Here is an 11,650-nt window from a genome sequence, read left to right on the forward strand (position 1 = left end):
ACTCTTTTTTTTTTATTTTTCATTCAATTTCATTCAATTATTTTTTCAATCATTTGCAAATATTTTTTTATTTCTGAAGTTGGCGTCGACGCTCAGGGTAAAAAATAAATATTTCCTTGTACTTTTTTTTTATTTTATTGATTAAGTTATGAATTTTATTCAAATTTTAAAAATTAATGAAATTCTTTGAAATAATTTAATTGAAATTGTGTCGAAAATAATTGAATTTTTTTTTCAGGAATTTAATTGACATTTTTTTGGGAAATAATTGAATTCTTTGAGGAATATAATATAAATTGTAGTGAAAATAATTCAATTATTTCCAGAAATTTTATTAATATTTTCGAAAAATAATTGAATTCTTCTGAGAATTGAAATTAAACTGAAAATAAATCAATTCTTTCCAGAAATTTTATTAATATTTTCAAAAAGTAATTGAATTCTCTTGAGAATTAAAATTTTATTAATATTTTCGAAAAATAATTGAATTCTTTAGAGAAATTTCATTGAAATTGCATTGAAAATAATGGAATTCTTTTAAGGAATTCAATTAAAATTATGTTGAAAATAATTGAATTCTTTCAAGAAATTGTATTTATATTTTCAAATAATTATTAAATTCTTCTGAGAATTAAAATTGAACTGAAAATAATTCAATTCTTTCCAAAAATTTTATTAATATTTTCAAAAAATAATTGATTTCTTTTGAAATTTAAAATTTTATTAATATTTTTGAAAAATAATTAAATTATTTTGCGAATTAAAATTTTAATGAAAATAATTGAATTCTTTGCCTAAATTTTATTAATATTTAATGAAAATAATTGAATTCTTTGCCTAAATTTTATTAATATTTATAGAAAATAATTAAATTCTTTAAAAGAATTAAATTGAAATTGTGTCGAAAATAATTCAATTGTTTTGAGTAATGAAATTTTATTTAATATTTTCGAAAAATAATTGAATTATTTTGCGAATTAAAATTTTAATGAAAATAATTGAATTCTTTGCCTAAAATTTTATTAATATTTTTGAAAAATAATTGAATTCTGAGAAATTTCATTGAAATTGTATTGAAAATCATTGAATTCTTTCCAGAAATTTTATCAATATTTTCGAAAAAAAATAATTGAATTCTTTTGAGAATTAAAATTGTATTTTAAAGAATTGAATTCTTTGCAGAAATTTTATTAATATTTTCGAAAAATAATTGAATTTTTTTTTAGTACCTAATTTAATTGAAAAGATGTACTGTATAGAATTGAATTCTTAAAAAAAAATTTATTAGTTTACGAAAAATTATTAAGTTCTTTTGAAGAATAAAATTTGAAATTTGAATTGAAAATAATTGAATTCTTTCCAGAAATGTTATTAAAATCTTCGAAAAATAATTGAATTTTGTGAAGAATTTAAGGGAATTGTACTAGAAATAATTCAATATTCTTTTGAGGAATTATATTAAAATTGTACTGGAAATAATTCAATTCTGTTGAGGAATTCAAATTACGTATTAAATCGTACCAAATCGTTTTAAAGTGAATTTTAAAAAAATATTTTATTTATAAAAACTTCTTTCCGTTAGAAACTAAAAAGCTGTTTTCTAAACTCTTTTTCTCAAATTCTAAAAAAAAAAAAATTTTTCTAAAATATTTCTTTTTAATTTTAATGGGAAATAAAAAATTTAATCAAAGTTTTAACAGAAAGAAAAATTAAATATTCTCAGATTAACATTTTTTAATTGAAAAAAGTTGATAAAATGGTTGAATTTCTCCACTTGAGAACGCCAAGGTCAACGCTAGATGGCTAGACGCCATCTAGCGGTGACCTTGGCGTTCTCAGGTGGAGAATAGCGTCTCCATTTTGAATCTCAATTCGTTCGTAATTTATTTTTAAAAATAGTATCGAATTAGTAAAAATATAGTAAAATTAGTAGTAAAAATAGTAAAAATAGTATAAAAAACAATTGTATATGGTGAAAAAAATTTCTTTTTCCTCTATTTTTACAGAAAGAAATTTATTTTTACGCTGAGCATCGATGACGCTAACTTCAGAGACTCAATATTTGTAAATAATTTCCCCTTCTATTCAAAGAAACAAAAAAATCAGTTCACAATCAAAAACCCAAAAAATAGTAAAATTGCGAAATAATTTTCACAATAGACTCATTTCTCAAAAATTTTTTTTTTGAAATTAATTTTTTATAATAAACTTTAATTAATGTAGATTTATATTAAATGGTTTAAAACATATTTTGTTCATTGAATTAATTATAATTAATAAAAAAAGAAGCATAAATAACAATGTAAAAGTCACGTGATTTTGTACGGCTTCATATTGGCTGATGCGGGTATGACGTCACAAGTTGGCTGCAAACTGTCACAACATTGAGTTTGTTGTACATTTTGATGTTTGTTTAAAAAAAAATAATTATTGATTAAAATATGACTGAATATATAAAAGCTGGATCAGATAATTTGCCCAAAGTGACTGTTTTAATGGTCAGTGACTTTTTTATTGAGAGTGATTTTTTTAATGCAGCAGAAACTCGTGGAGTTAAAGCAAAAAAGTAAGTAATATATCTTTTATAAATCTTAATTATTATTTTCAATAATTTATTTATTTAATAATAATTTATTTTAATAGGATATCTTTAATTTCTATTGTTTTTAAAAAGTATTTATTCATTTTACTATACACTAAAAACATTCATTTGAAAAAACAAAATCAAAATAAAGTAACATAACCTCTAAGTTAATAAAAATATATTTTTTTACCTGCTATTGTTTAATTTATTAAAGTGCTATTTATGTTTAATTAAAATAAAAGCCATTCATTATTATTTAGATATTTAATTTATATAAACCTCTGTTAATTTAATTACTTTTATAATATAATATTTATAATATATACAGATCCGAACGTGAAGAATATGGAGACCAGGCAATTGGTTATGTAGAACTTAGCAGAAATAGGTCCTCTTGCATTGTTCGAGGGAAAATTTGTCCTGAACATAGGGTACGAAACAAACCGTATGTGGTATCCGTGACAGTGGATGAAAAAAACGAAAAAATTAAAAAAGTCGAATGTCATGATTGCGCAGCATCGGCAGGTAATAACTATACCATTAGAAAAATATATTTTTATAATTCCTTTTTGCACATTTGCAGTGCTGACATAAATTCTTTAGTTATTAATATTGAGAAAAGTAATTTTTTAGACTCATTTTATTCTGCAATTATATTTTAGGTGGCTGCAAGCATGGCATTGCTTTTCTCATGTGGCTGCATCGTCGAAGTGAAGAACCTTCTCCTACATCCACTATTTGTTATTGGAAAAAACCTACTTTATCAAATGCAGTCATGAGTTTAAAATATTTAAGACTAACAGACATAAAGAAACCAAAAAATATTGATTTTCAAAGTGACAATAGTTTTCTAAATAAAGTAGTAGAGCAAATGAAAGGACATAATCATGACTGTCAGCTATCCAGATATTTTTTGCCTACAAATCTCGAGAAAACTGCATCAATGCATCATTTAATGATAAATTTTTTTTCCCAAAAAAATGATAAAAATGTTTTGAAATTTGTAGATTTTGCACAAAATATTCTGGATGCAAATTTAATTGATTTAGTAGAAAAACTAACGAGGGATCAAAGCAATTCGACTTTATGGTTTGAACTTAGATATGGTAGGATAACTGCTTCAAATATTCACGAAGCTTCTAAATGTAAAACTGTCGATGGATCATTAACAAATAGGATAATGGGAGTGTCGAAACTGAGAGATAATGAAGCTATGGAGAGAGGTCGAAGATTAGAGAATCAAGTTCTTAGAGTTTTAGAAGAAACTGAAAACATAAAAGTAGAAAAATGTGGATTGCTATTAAATGATAAATATCCAGCAATTGGAGCTTCTCCTGATGGAATAGGAGAAAACTTCGTTGTAGAGGTTAAATGTCCGATGTCAGAAAAAGCCGAATATCGTTATATTTCAAAAAAACATAAAATCAATGACAAGTACTTAGCTCAGATACAATTGCAAATGTTAATGGCGAAAAAAGTGAAAGGGTATTTTTGCATGGCAAATCATGACTTCGAAACTTCCAAAAACGTTTCCATTAATGTGATAAATTATAATGAAAAATATATTAAAAAAATCATAATGGAGGCCATGACATTTTGGAAAAAAAATATTTTTCCAGTGCTTTTTGAGTCTATCGAGAAATAACGAATTTATTGAGAAATAAAATGAAGATTTACATAAATTATTTGAAAAAATTCGATTGTTTTATACAACTAGGTATTTGTTGTTAGGAGAAGCAAAAAATATTTATAACATGTTACTAATGTATATTTTATTTCAATACATTACATAAATGTAAATTACTTTTTAAGTGAATAAATTAAATGCCGTATTTTTTACTTTTTAAAAGAATATTTGTGTTTCTATAATTTTAGTATTTTTAAATTCGTAATGTATTACGATCTTTTAACAAATATTACTTATATTAAAAAAGGACAACAAAATTTACTTTGCGATTTATTGCCTTATAACGACTGCATGAAGATTTATTATGCTAACTGCAATTACAAGCATTTGGTCAATGATATCCAAAGTTTCAATAGGAATGCAAGCATGAGGCTTGAATATTTCGAAATATCTTATTCTGCAAATAACACGCTCTATGTGAATTCTCAAACTTGCAATTCTTCTAGTTTCAATTACTTGTTCTTTAGATGATTTTTTGTTAGCACTAACACTAGGTGGACGTACCAAAGTACAGTTTTTTGTTTGTAGAAATTTATCAATAAATTTAAAACCTCTGTCAGCCATAACTGCCGAGTTTGGTGGCAAGGCATTTAAAAAATTCGATTTTTCTACTATCAATACGTCCGATGTTCTTCCTCCAAAACCTTCTGATATAAAATTTATAAGGCCATCCGGAGTTGATGAAATAAGATATTTTGCTGTATTGCCTTTTTTGTATTCGGAATACGTAAGAGCTTGATGAACTGGATTACTGGGTTTCTGAGTCGAAATTTCAAAACAATCAAGGAGGCTTTGAACATTGCTATATCTAGATCGAAAAGCTATTGGCAAAAGAGCTTTTATTTTTTCTTTGTCTGGCCATATAATTAATTGTTTACAACAATTTGCTAATAGAGGTACACTTTGTCGGAAAATTTTATTTGCTTCAGAAGTACTTAGTCCGAATTCAATTCCTATCCTCTCAAAAGAATCATTGGTCTTCATTTTTGTTAATACGATGCAAATATTTTTAATATTAATTTTAGTCTCATCGCTTAACAATTTCAATATATAAATAGCTTCTGTTGGTATGCACATGAAAAGTTTCGGATGATCCATAATTTGCATCATTTTTACTTTTTGATATAATTCCTTTTTTTCACAGTCTAAGAACGCAGATTCTTCTCTACTTAGTTCTTCGTTATCAGGAATGTACGTTATATCCGAATTTCTTGTTGATGCACAAGACGAACATAAAATAGAACTAGTGCTACTTATAGTTGAATTTATTTGTAAATCAGGCTCAGAGGTTTGTTCACAATTCCGTGAATCTAAACTTATATTATTATTATTTAAAGTCTGCTTATTTAACTGTTTAATAGGTGAACATGCCACATTTTTTGTTTTTGGACAACAGGAAGTGCCTTTACTGCGATAATATGGTTTTTGAATTTGCAATGTCTGAACACCGCAATCTTTTTTTTCAGTGATATTATTTACATTAAATTGTGCAAGAAACTCATTTTTTTCATTAACTACATTTTGTTCAGTTTCCTCATTTTCCAGAGAAAGCAAGTTCTTATCATTGACCACAGATTCGACTTCAAAATTTTCTCTAGCCATCTCCTGTTCCATTTCATTTAAATTTCTTACATTAGTAAGCTTGCAAATTGCTCGTCTTTTAGGTTTAGAAAATGCTCGTTGACGATCCTCTTGACAATCAAAAATATGCGGCACTACTCCTTTTTTAAGTAAAATTCTCGAGGTTGGATCCAATTTTACTCTCATGTAATTTTCTAAATCATCCTGCAACTGTATAAAATATTTGCATTACTTTCTTTCGGTATATATTTTCAAATTAATTATATTTATGAATGGTAAAAATAGAATGTAATTAAATATAATTGATTGTTGACATCATCAATACACAATATAATATAACATAATTTTAGGTTAGGAATCTCTTTAACTTTCTTATTATAAACTTTATATAAATATATTAACTATCACATTTTTTAGAAATGTTTTTAAACCTAAAAGTAATTAACGCAAAAATATATACTTACTGTGAAATGGTCTTCACAACAAAACATTACTGATGTTAAAGAACATTCGTTTGGATCTCGCCTCACTACTTTCATCCATTTTTTTCTTTCGTTTCCTTTCGGAACACAAATAAATAATTTATTTGGTGTTTTTAAATTTGTATTTGTGCATCCAGGCACAAAACACCAACGTTTCGAAATGCTTTGTCTAATTTTTACCTCTGAATCTGACATTTTGCATGTTACATTAGTTTTGCAGCCAACTTGTGACGTCATACGCGTGACGTAGATGTAGCGCGAAAATATTTCCATTTCAAATCATGTGATTTTTTAAAACCAATTAAAATCAATTAAAATAGACTATTTTTATTAAAAACAGTAATTAATTATCTTATTTATAACTCTACTTTAGAATAAAACTAATTTTAAAATTTTGAAAATGTGTCTATTACAATCAAGATATTATTAATTTAAAATTTTAATTGACAATCACTGTTTGGGTTTAAAGAAAGAATAACAATAAAAGCAACGCCGTATTTATTTAAAAATAAATAAATCGGTTTTTTTTCAATGTGTTTTTTTTACAACAATTAAAAAGATATAAAAAGATGTTTGTCATTTCTCGGACACGTTATATGTGTGCATTGGGATTAAATGTTAAAAAATGCAATTAAACATATGTGGCATATCAGGTCGATTAATGTAATAATGAATTTTAAATCGAAAACACTTGAGTGTTTAAAAAGTCAGTGTGTATATAATGATGAGACTGTTATTTATTTTAATTATATATCCGATATTGATCAAAACTCAAAAGGTACATTTCAATGGAAAAAAAAAAAAAAAAAAAAATGATGATGATGATGATTACTAAAAATATAAATAATTACAGAGAAAAATTGTCAAAAAAAAATTTGTTTACTCATCAATTACGTAAAACAAATGTTTAAATGCTAAAAATCGTGTTGTGTGATATTAAATTTCATCAACTTGCGTCATACCATTTGATCGAAGTTTAAAAATATTTTGTTCTTTTTTTTTATTAAAAGTTATCCTTAATTTATTAATTATCTGTATCCGGCATAATTTAATTTTTAATTTTTAATAATTTGTGTTTGTTCAGTTTTAGATTTTTTAATTCTTTTTTTTAATTTTTTTTTTACTTTTCGTTTTTTAATTTCTACTTTTTTTTAGTTTCAATTTTTGTAATCTCTAACTTTTTTAGTTTCAGTTTTTCTAATTTCTAACTTTTTTAGTTTCAATTTTTCTAATTTCTAACTTTTTTCAGTTTCAATATTTTTTAAGTTTTAATTTTTTCTAGTTTCAATTTTTTTAATTTCTAGCTTTTTTAGTTTTAATATATTTTTAAAATTTTAATTTTTTCTACTTTCAATTTTGTCAAGTCTATTTTTTTTTTTTTTTTTTTTTTTTTTTTTTTTTTTTTTTTTTTTTTAATAGTTTGATTAGAAATGATTTTTATGTCCCAAATAATTATATTGTTATATAAAGTTCTGCAATTATTATTGTTAATGTTAATAGTATTAAATCTTAGCAATACTCTTATTCTTTATTTCTTTGTAAAGTTTTTATTTCATTCGAATTAAAATAATAATTGCGGAGCAAAAAAAAAAAAGGTGGTTTATATAAAATATTTGAGCTGTGATTATTTTTATAGTCATATTCTATTGATTTATTACTATAGCAAATAATATAATAATGTTTTGAATTTTTGATGTATTCGACAAAGAAAAATTGACATTTCGTGCAAAAAAGAATGTACCGTCAAAAAATAAAATAAAAAAAAAACATATGTTTTCTGTATATCTGCGCCTATATCTCGATTTAAGAAAGAAATAAATGTCATACGTTACATAAAAATAAATGCGTCACTCTTTTTTCCTTATTTCTATTCGGGGATTTTTTTTTTATTTCATTCAATTGAGAATTATAATTACTCCAAATTTCTGTTTTCAGGTTAATTAATTTTCTGTTACTAACAAGTTTTTCTATAAAAAAAATTCAAATTTAATATAAATTTAAAACAATAAAATTATTTTGAAAAGGCGGATTTTTTTTAATTCAAATGAGAATTATAATTACTTCATATTTCTGTTTTTAAATTAATTAATTTTCTTTTACTAACAATTTTTTCTATAAGAAAAGTTAAATTCAATTTAAATTTAAAACAATAAAATTGTTTTTAAAAAGATGGATTGTTTTTTTTTTTTTTTTATACAAATGAGAATTATAATTACTCCAAATTTCTGTTATTAGGTTAATTAATTTTCTGTTCCTAACAAGTTTTTCTATAACAAATGTTAAATTCAATTCAAATTTAAAACAATAAAATTGTTTTAAAAAGATGGATTTTTTTTTTTTTTTTTTTTTTTTAAAGGGGAATTTGAGAACAGCATTAAAAAGAAGACTTTAATTTACTGAATTTAAAAAAGTCGTGAATGTAAACAAAACGGAATAAAATTTAATTATTTTACATGCAAGAAGCGAATGATTTATACAATCCAGGAATTTGAGAAAGCAGAGAGGAAAATGTGTCCTTTTACCCCATACAGTGAAATTCGAGATTCGTGGAGCTCCTTATTTTCTTGAACGCTTTCCGTTTCCGTTTCCTTACACTGTCACGCTTTTAATTAAAGTGCATTCGTCTTGCAGAGCGACAAGCCCACCAGCTTCCGCGAATAGTAATTGATATGTTCCAACTTACTTATCTTGATCCCAAAACTAACACACATCTCTATCAAAGGGAGTATTTTCCCCGAGCCAGTTACGTCCTCACATTCCCTTATTTACATTATACTATTATAACCATTTTCAAAATTTATTTTACATCAAAATTAATTATTAGCTTAAAAAAAAAATTTTTTAAATCAAAGATTTTTTTTTAAGAATTGAGAGGAAAATTTATATTTTCTTTCCCTATAGAAAATTTTTTACTTTTTCCTTAAAGAATATTTTGATTCACTCTAAAAATTATTATTTTCAAAAATTAAAAAATTAAAAATTTAATTTACATAATTTAAAAATTAAAAATTAACTTTTGAAAAATTTTATTCAAATTTTAAAAAATAATTCAAAAATTCTATTTTAAAATGCTTTTAACATTCAATTATTATCTAATATTTTAATTAAAATTCATTTTTCAATCAATTTTTACTGGAAACTTTTACGAGAATTCAATTATTTTAATAAAAAAATAAAAATTTATTGATTAATTGAATGACAAATTTAAAAAAAATTTTAAGAATACTTTCATTTTTACAGAAATTTAATTAAAATTCCATTAAAAATAATTGCAATTCTGCAATGAATTTTATTACTCACCACGAAGATAATTCAATTCTTACGAAAAATATTATTTAAATTTTTAAAAATAATTGAACTTCTGAGTAGAATTTTTTCTATTTATAAAGATAATTGAAATCTTGATAGTAATTATTGAAAAAAAATTTTTAAATAATTGAATTTCTGGGAAAGAATTTAATTAATTTTGAAAATAATTGAATTCCTGAAAATAATTAAATTTCTTGGAAGAAAATTATTATTTTTCAAAACCATTGAATTCAGCAAAGTATTTTATTAAAATTTCTAAAAATAATTGAATTTATAAGAAGAAATTTATTAATTTTGAAAATAATTTAACTCCAGTGAAAAATTTTATTATTTCTGAAAATAATTGAATTCTTGGGTAAAATTGTATTAAAAATTTTGAAAATAATTGAATTCCAGGGAAAAAATATGTTATTTAGAGAGATAATTGAATTCTTGTTAAGAATTTGATTAGATATTTTTTAAAATAATTGAATTTTTACGAAACAATTTTAGAATTTATTCGAAAAATTTTAATGAAATTTTGAAAAATAATTGAATTTTGAGAAAAATTATATTATTTGTGGAAATAATTGAATATTTCAAAATATTGAAAATTTTGAAAATAATTGAATTTCTCGGGAAAAATTTTATTACTTACGAAAATAATTGAATTCTTACGAAAAAATTTATTATAATTTTTGATAATCATTCAATTTCAGCGCCGAATTTTTCTATTTATAAAAATAATTCAATTCTTGACAAGAATTTAAAAAAATAATTGAAAATAACCGAATTTATAAAAACAATTGAATTTTTGGCGAAGAATTTTAATAAAAAAATTTTTAAATAATTGAATTCAGTGAAATATTTGGTTATTTTTGAAAATAATTGAATTTCTGCGATGAGTTTTATTATTAACGAAAATAATTGAATTTCTTCGATGCATTTTCTTATTTATAAACAAATTGAATTTCTATAAAAAGAATTTTATTATTTATAAGAATAATTGAATCCCTGATAATAATTTTAATATTTACTTGAAAATAATTGAATTTTTGCGCAGAATTTTATTAAAATTTTTAAATAATTGAATTCCTAAAAATAATTTTATTATTTATAAGAATAATTGAATTTTTCAGTAGAATTTTAATATTTATGAAATTAATTGAGTTCTTAACCAGAATTTTATTAAATTTTTTTAAATAATTGAATTCTTGCGATTAGTTTTATAAAAAAATTCTAAATAATTAATTTTTAGTGAAGAATATTATGCAAATTGTATTTTAACATTTTTAAGTAATTAAATTTCTGCCAAATTTTGATTATTTATAAAAATAATTGAATTGTTCATTAAAACTATAAAAATTCTTATTTTGAAAGATTTTAATTTGAAACCTTTTTAATATTCAATTATTTTTAAAAATGGCTATTGTTTGCAACTTTTCTTAAATTCAATTAATTTTTTTAGAATTTTTAACTAATAAATTCTTCTCTAAATCTAAAAATCTTTGATTTTTTGAAAATTTTATTTGAAAAAATTATTTTAAAAAATAAAACTTCACAAGAAAAGAAACCTGATGTTTGTATAAAAATTCCTTACAACGAATTTTCTCCTAGATAGGGGCGCCACTGTCATCCATGTGAATCAGATCTGGTGAAAATTACCTGCAACAAAAATTATACCATCTTATTTCATATACAAAAATTGGCTGTTAAATTAAAAAAAAATTGTAAATTGGGTAATTTTTCAAAAACTAAATATAATATACGCATATACAAATACTCTTTATGTTCTTTTTGAAAAAATTAAATACGATACAAAATTAAAAAAAAGTTATAAAGAAAATGTATAAAATTTATTTATTTTAATATATTTTACATTCATTTAATATATTAATACTTCTATTCATTATTTTTAAATTTATAGAAAGATGTATAAAAATAAAGAAAGTTTTTGATAATAATTAATATAAATTACTCATACAATTGATATTTTTAGATAATAAATATACACAACTGTTTTTTTGT

The 11,650-nt window shown here is 22.6% G+C and overlaps 2 protein-coding genes across 2 annotated transcripts; one reads left to right on the plus strand and one right to left on the minus strand.

Annotated features, from left to right (window-relative positions):
* Window positions 1-2,263: 2,263 nt before the first annotated feature.
* Window positions 2,264-4,251, plus strand: LOC122510904. The gene is made up of 3 exons (XM_043625859.1): window positions 2,264-2,566; window positions 2,913-3,109; window positions 3,247-4,251. Exons 1-3 carry the CDS (start codon window positions 2,442-2,444, stop codon window positions 4,227-4,229), a joined length of 1,305 nt encoding a protein of 434 aa, XP_043481794.1. The 5' UTR covers window positions 2,264-2,441; the 3' UTR covers window positions 4,230-4,251.
* A 285-nt stretch (window positions 4,252-4,536) lies between these two features.
* LOC122510903 lies at window positions 4,537-7,395 on the minus strand. The gene is made up of 2 exons (XM_043625858.1): window positions 6,317-7,395; window positions 4,537-6,062 (listed from the first exon to the last, which is right to left on the minus strand). Exons 1-2 carry the CDS (start codon window positions 6,605-6,607, stop codon window positions 4,542-4,544), a joined length of 1,812 nt encoding a protein of 603 aa, XP_043481793.1. The 5' UTR covers window positions 6,608-7,395; the 3' UTR covers window positions 4,537-4,541.
* Between the last annotated feature and the right edge of the window lie 4,255 nt (window positions 7,396-11,650).

Source organism: Leptopilina heterotoma, unplaced genomic scaffold (assembly GCF_015476425.1).
Source record: "Leptopilina heterotoma isolate Lh14 unplaced genomic scaffold, ASM1547642v1 Lhet_77, whole genome shotgun sequence".
Classification (NCBI taxonomy): domain Eukaryota; kingdom Metazoa; phylum Arthropoda; class Insecta; order Hymenoptera; family Figitidae; genus Leptopilina; species Leptopilina heterotoma.

Bases quoted from the DNA above. Each gene is read 5' to 3' on its own strand.
- LOC122510904 (XM_043625859.1), top strand. From the start codon at position 2,442: ATGACTGAATATATAAAAGCTGGATCAGATAATTTGCCCAAAGTGACT. The intron at 2,567-2,912 runs GTAAGTAATATA...TAATATATACAG, and splicing joins CGTGGAGTTAAAGCAAAAAA to ATCCGAACGTGAAGAATATG. The intron at 3,110-3,246 runs GTAATAACTATA...ATTATATTTTAG, and splicing joins TGATTGCGCAGCATCGGCAG to GTGGCTGCAAGCATGGCATT.
- LOC122510903 (XM_043625858.1), bottom strand. From the start codon at position 6,607: ATGGAAATATTTTCGCGCTACATCTACGTCACGCGTATGACGTCACAA. The intron at 6,063-6,316 runs GTAAGTATATAT...TATTTTATACAG, and splicing joins GTTGTGAAGACCATTTCACA to TTGCAGGATGATTTAGAAAA.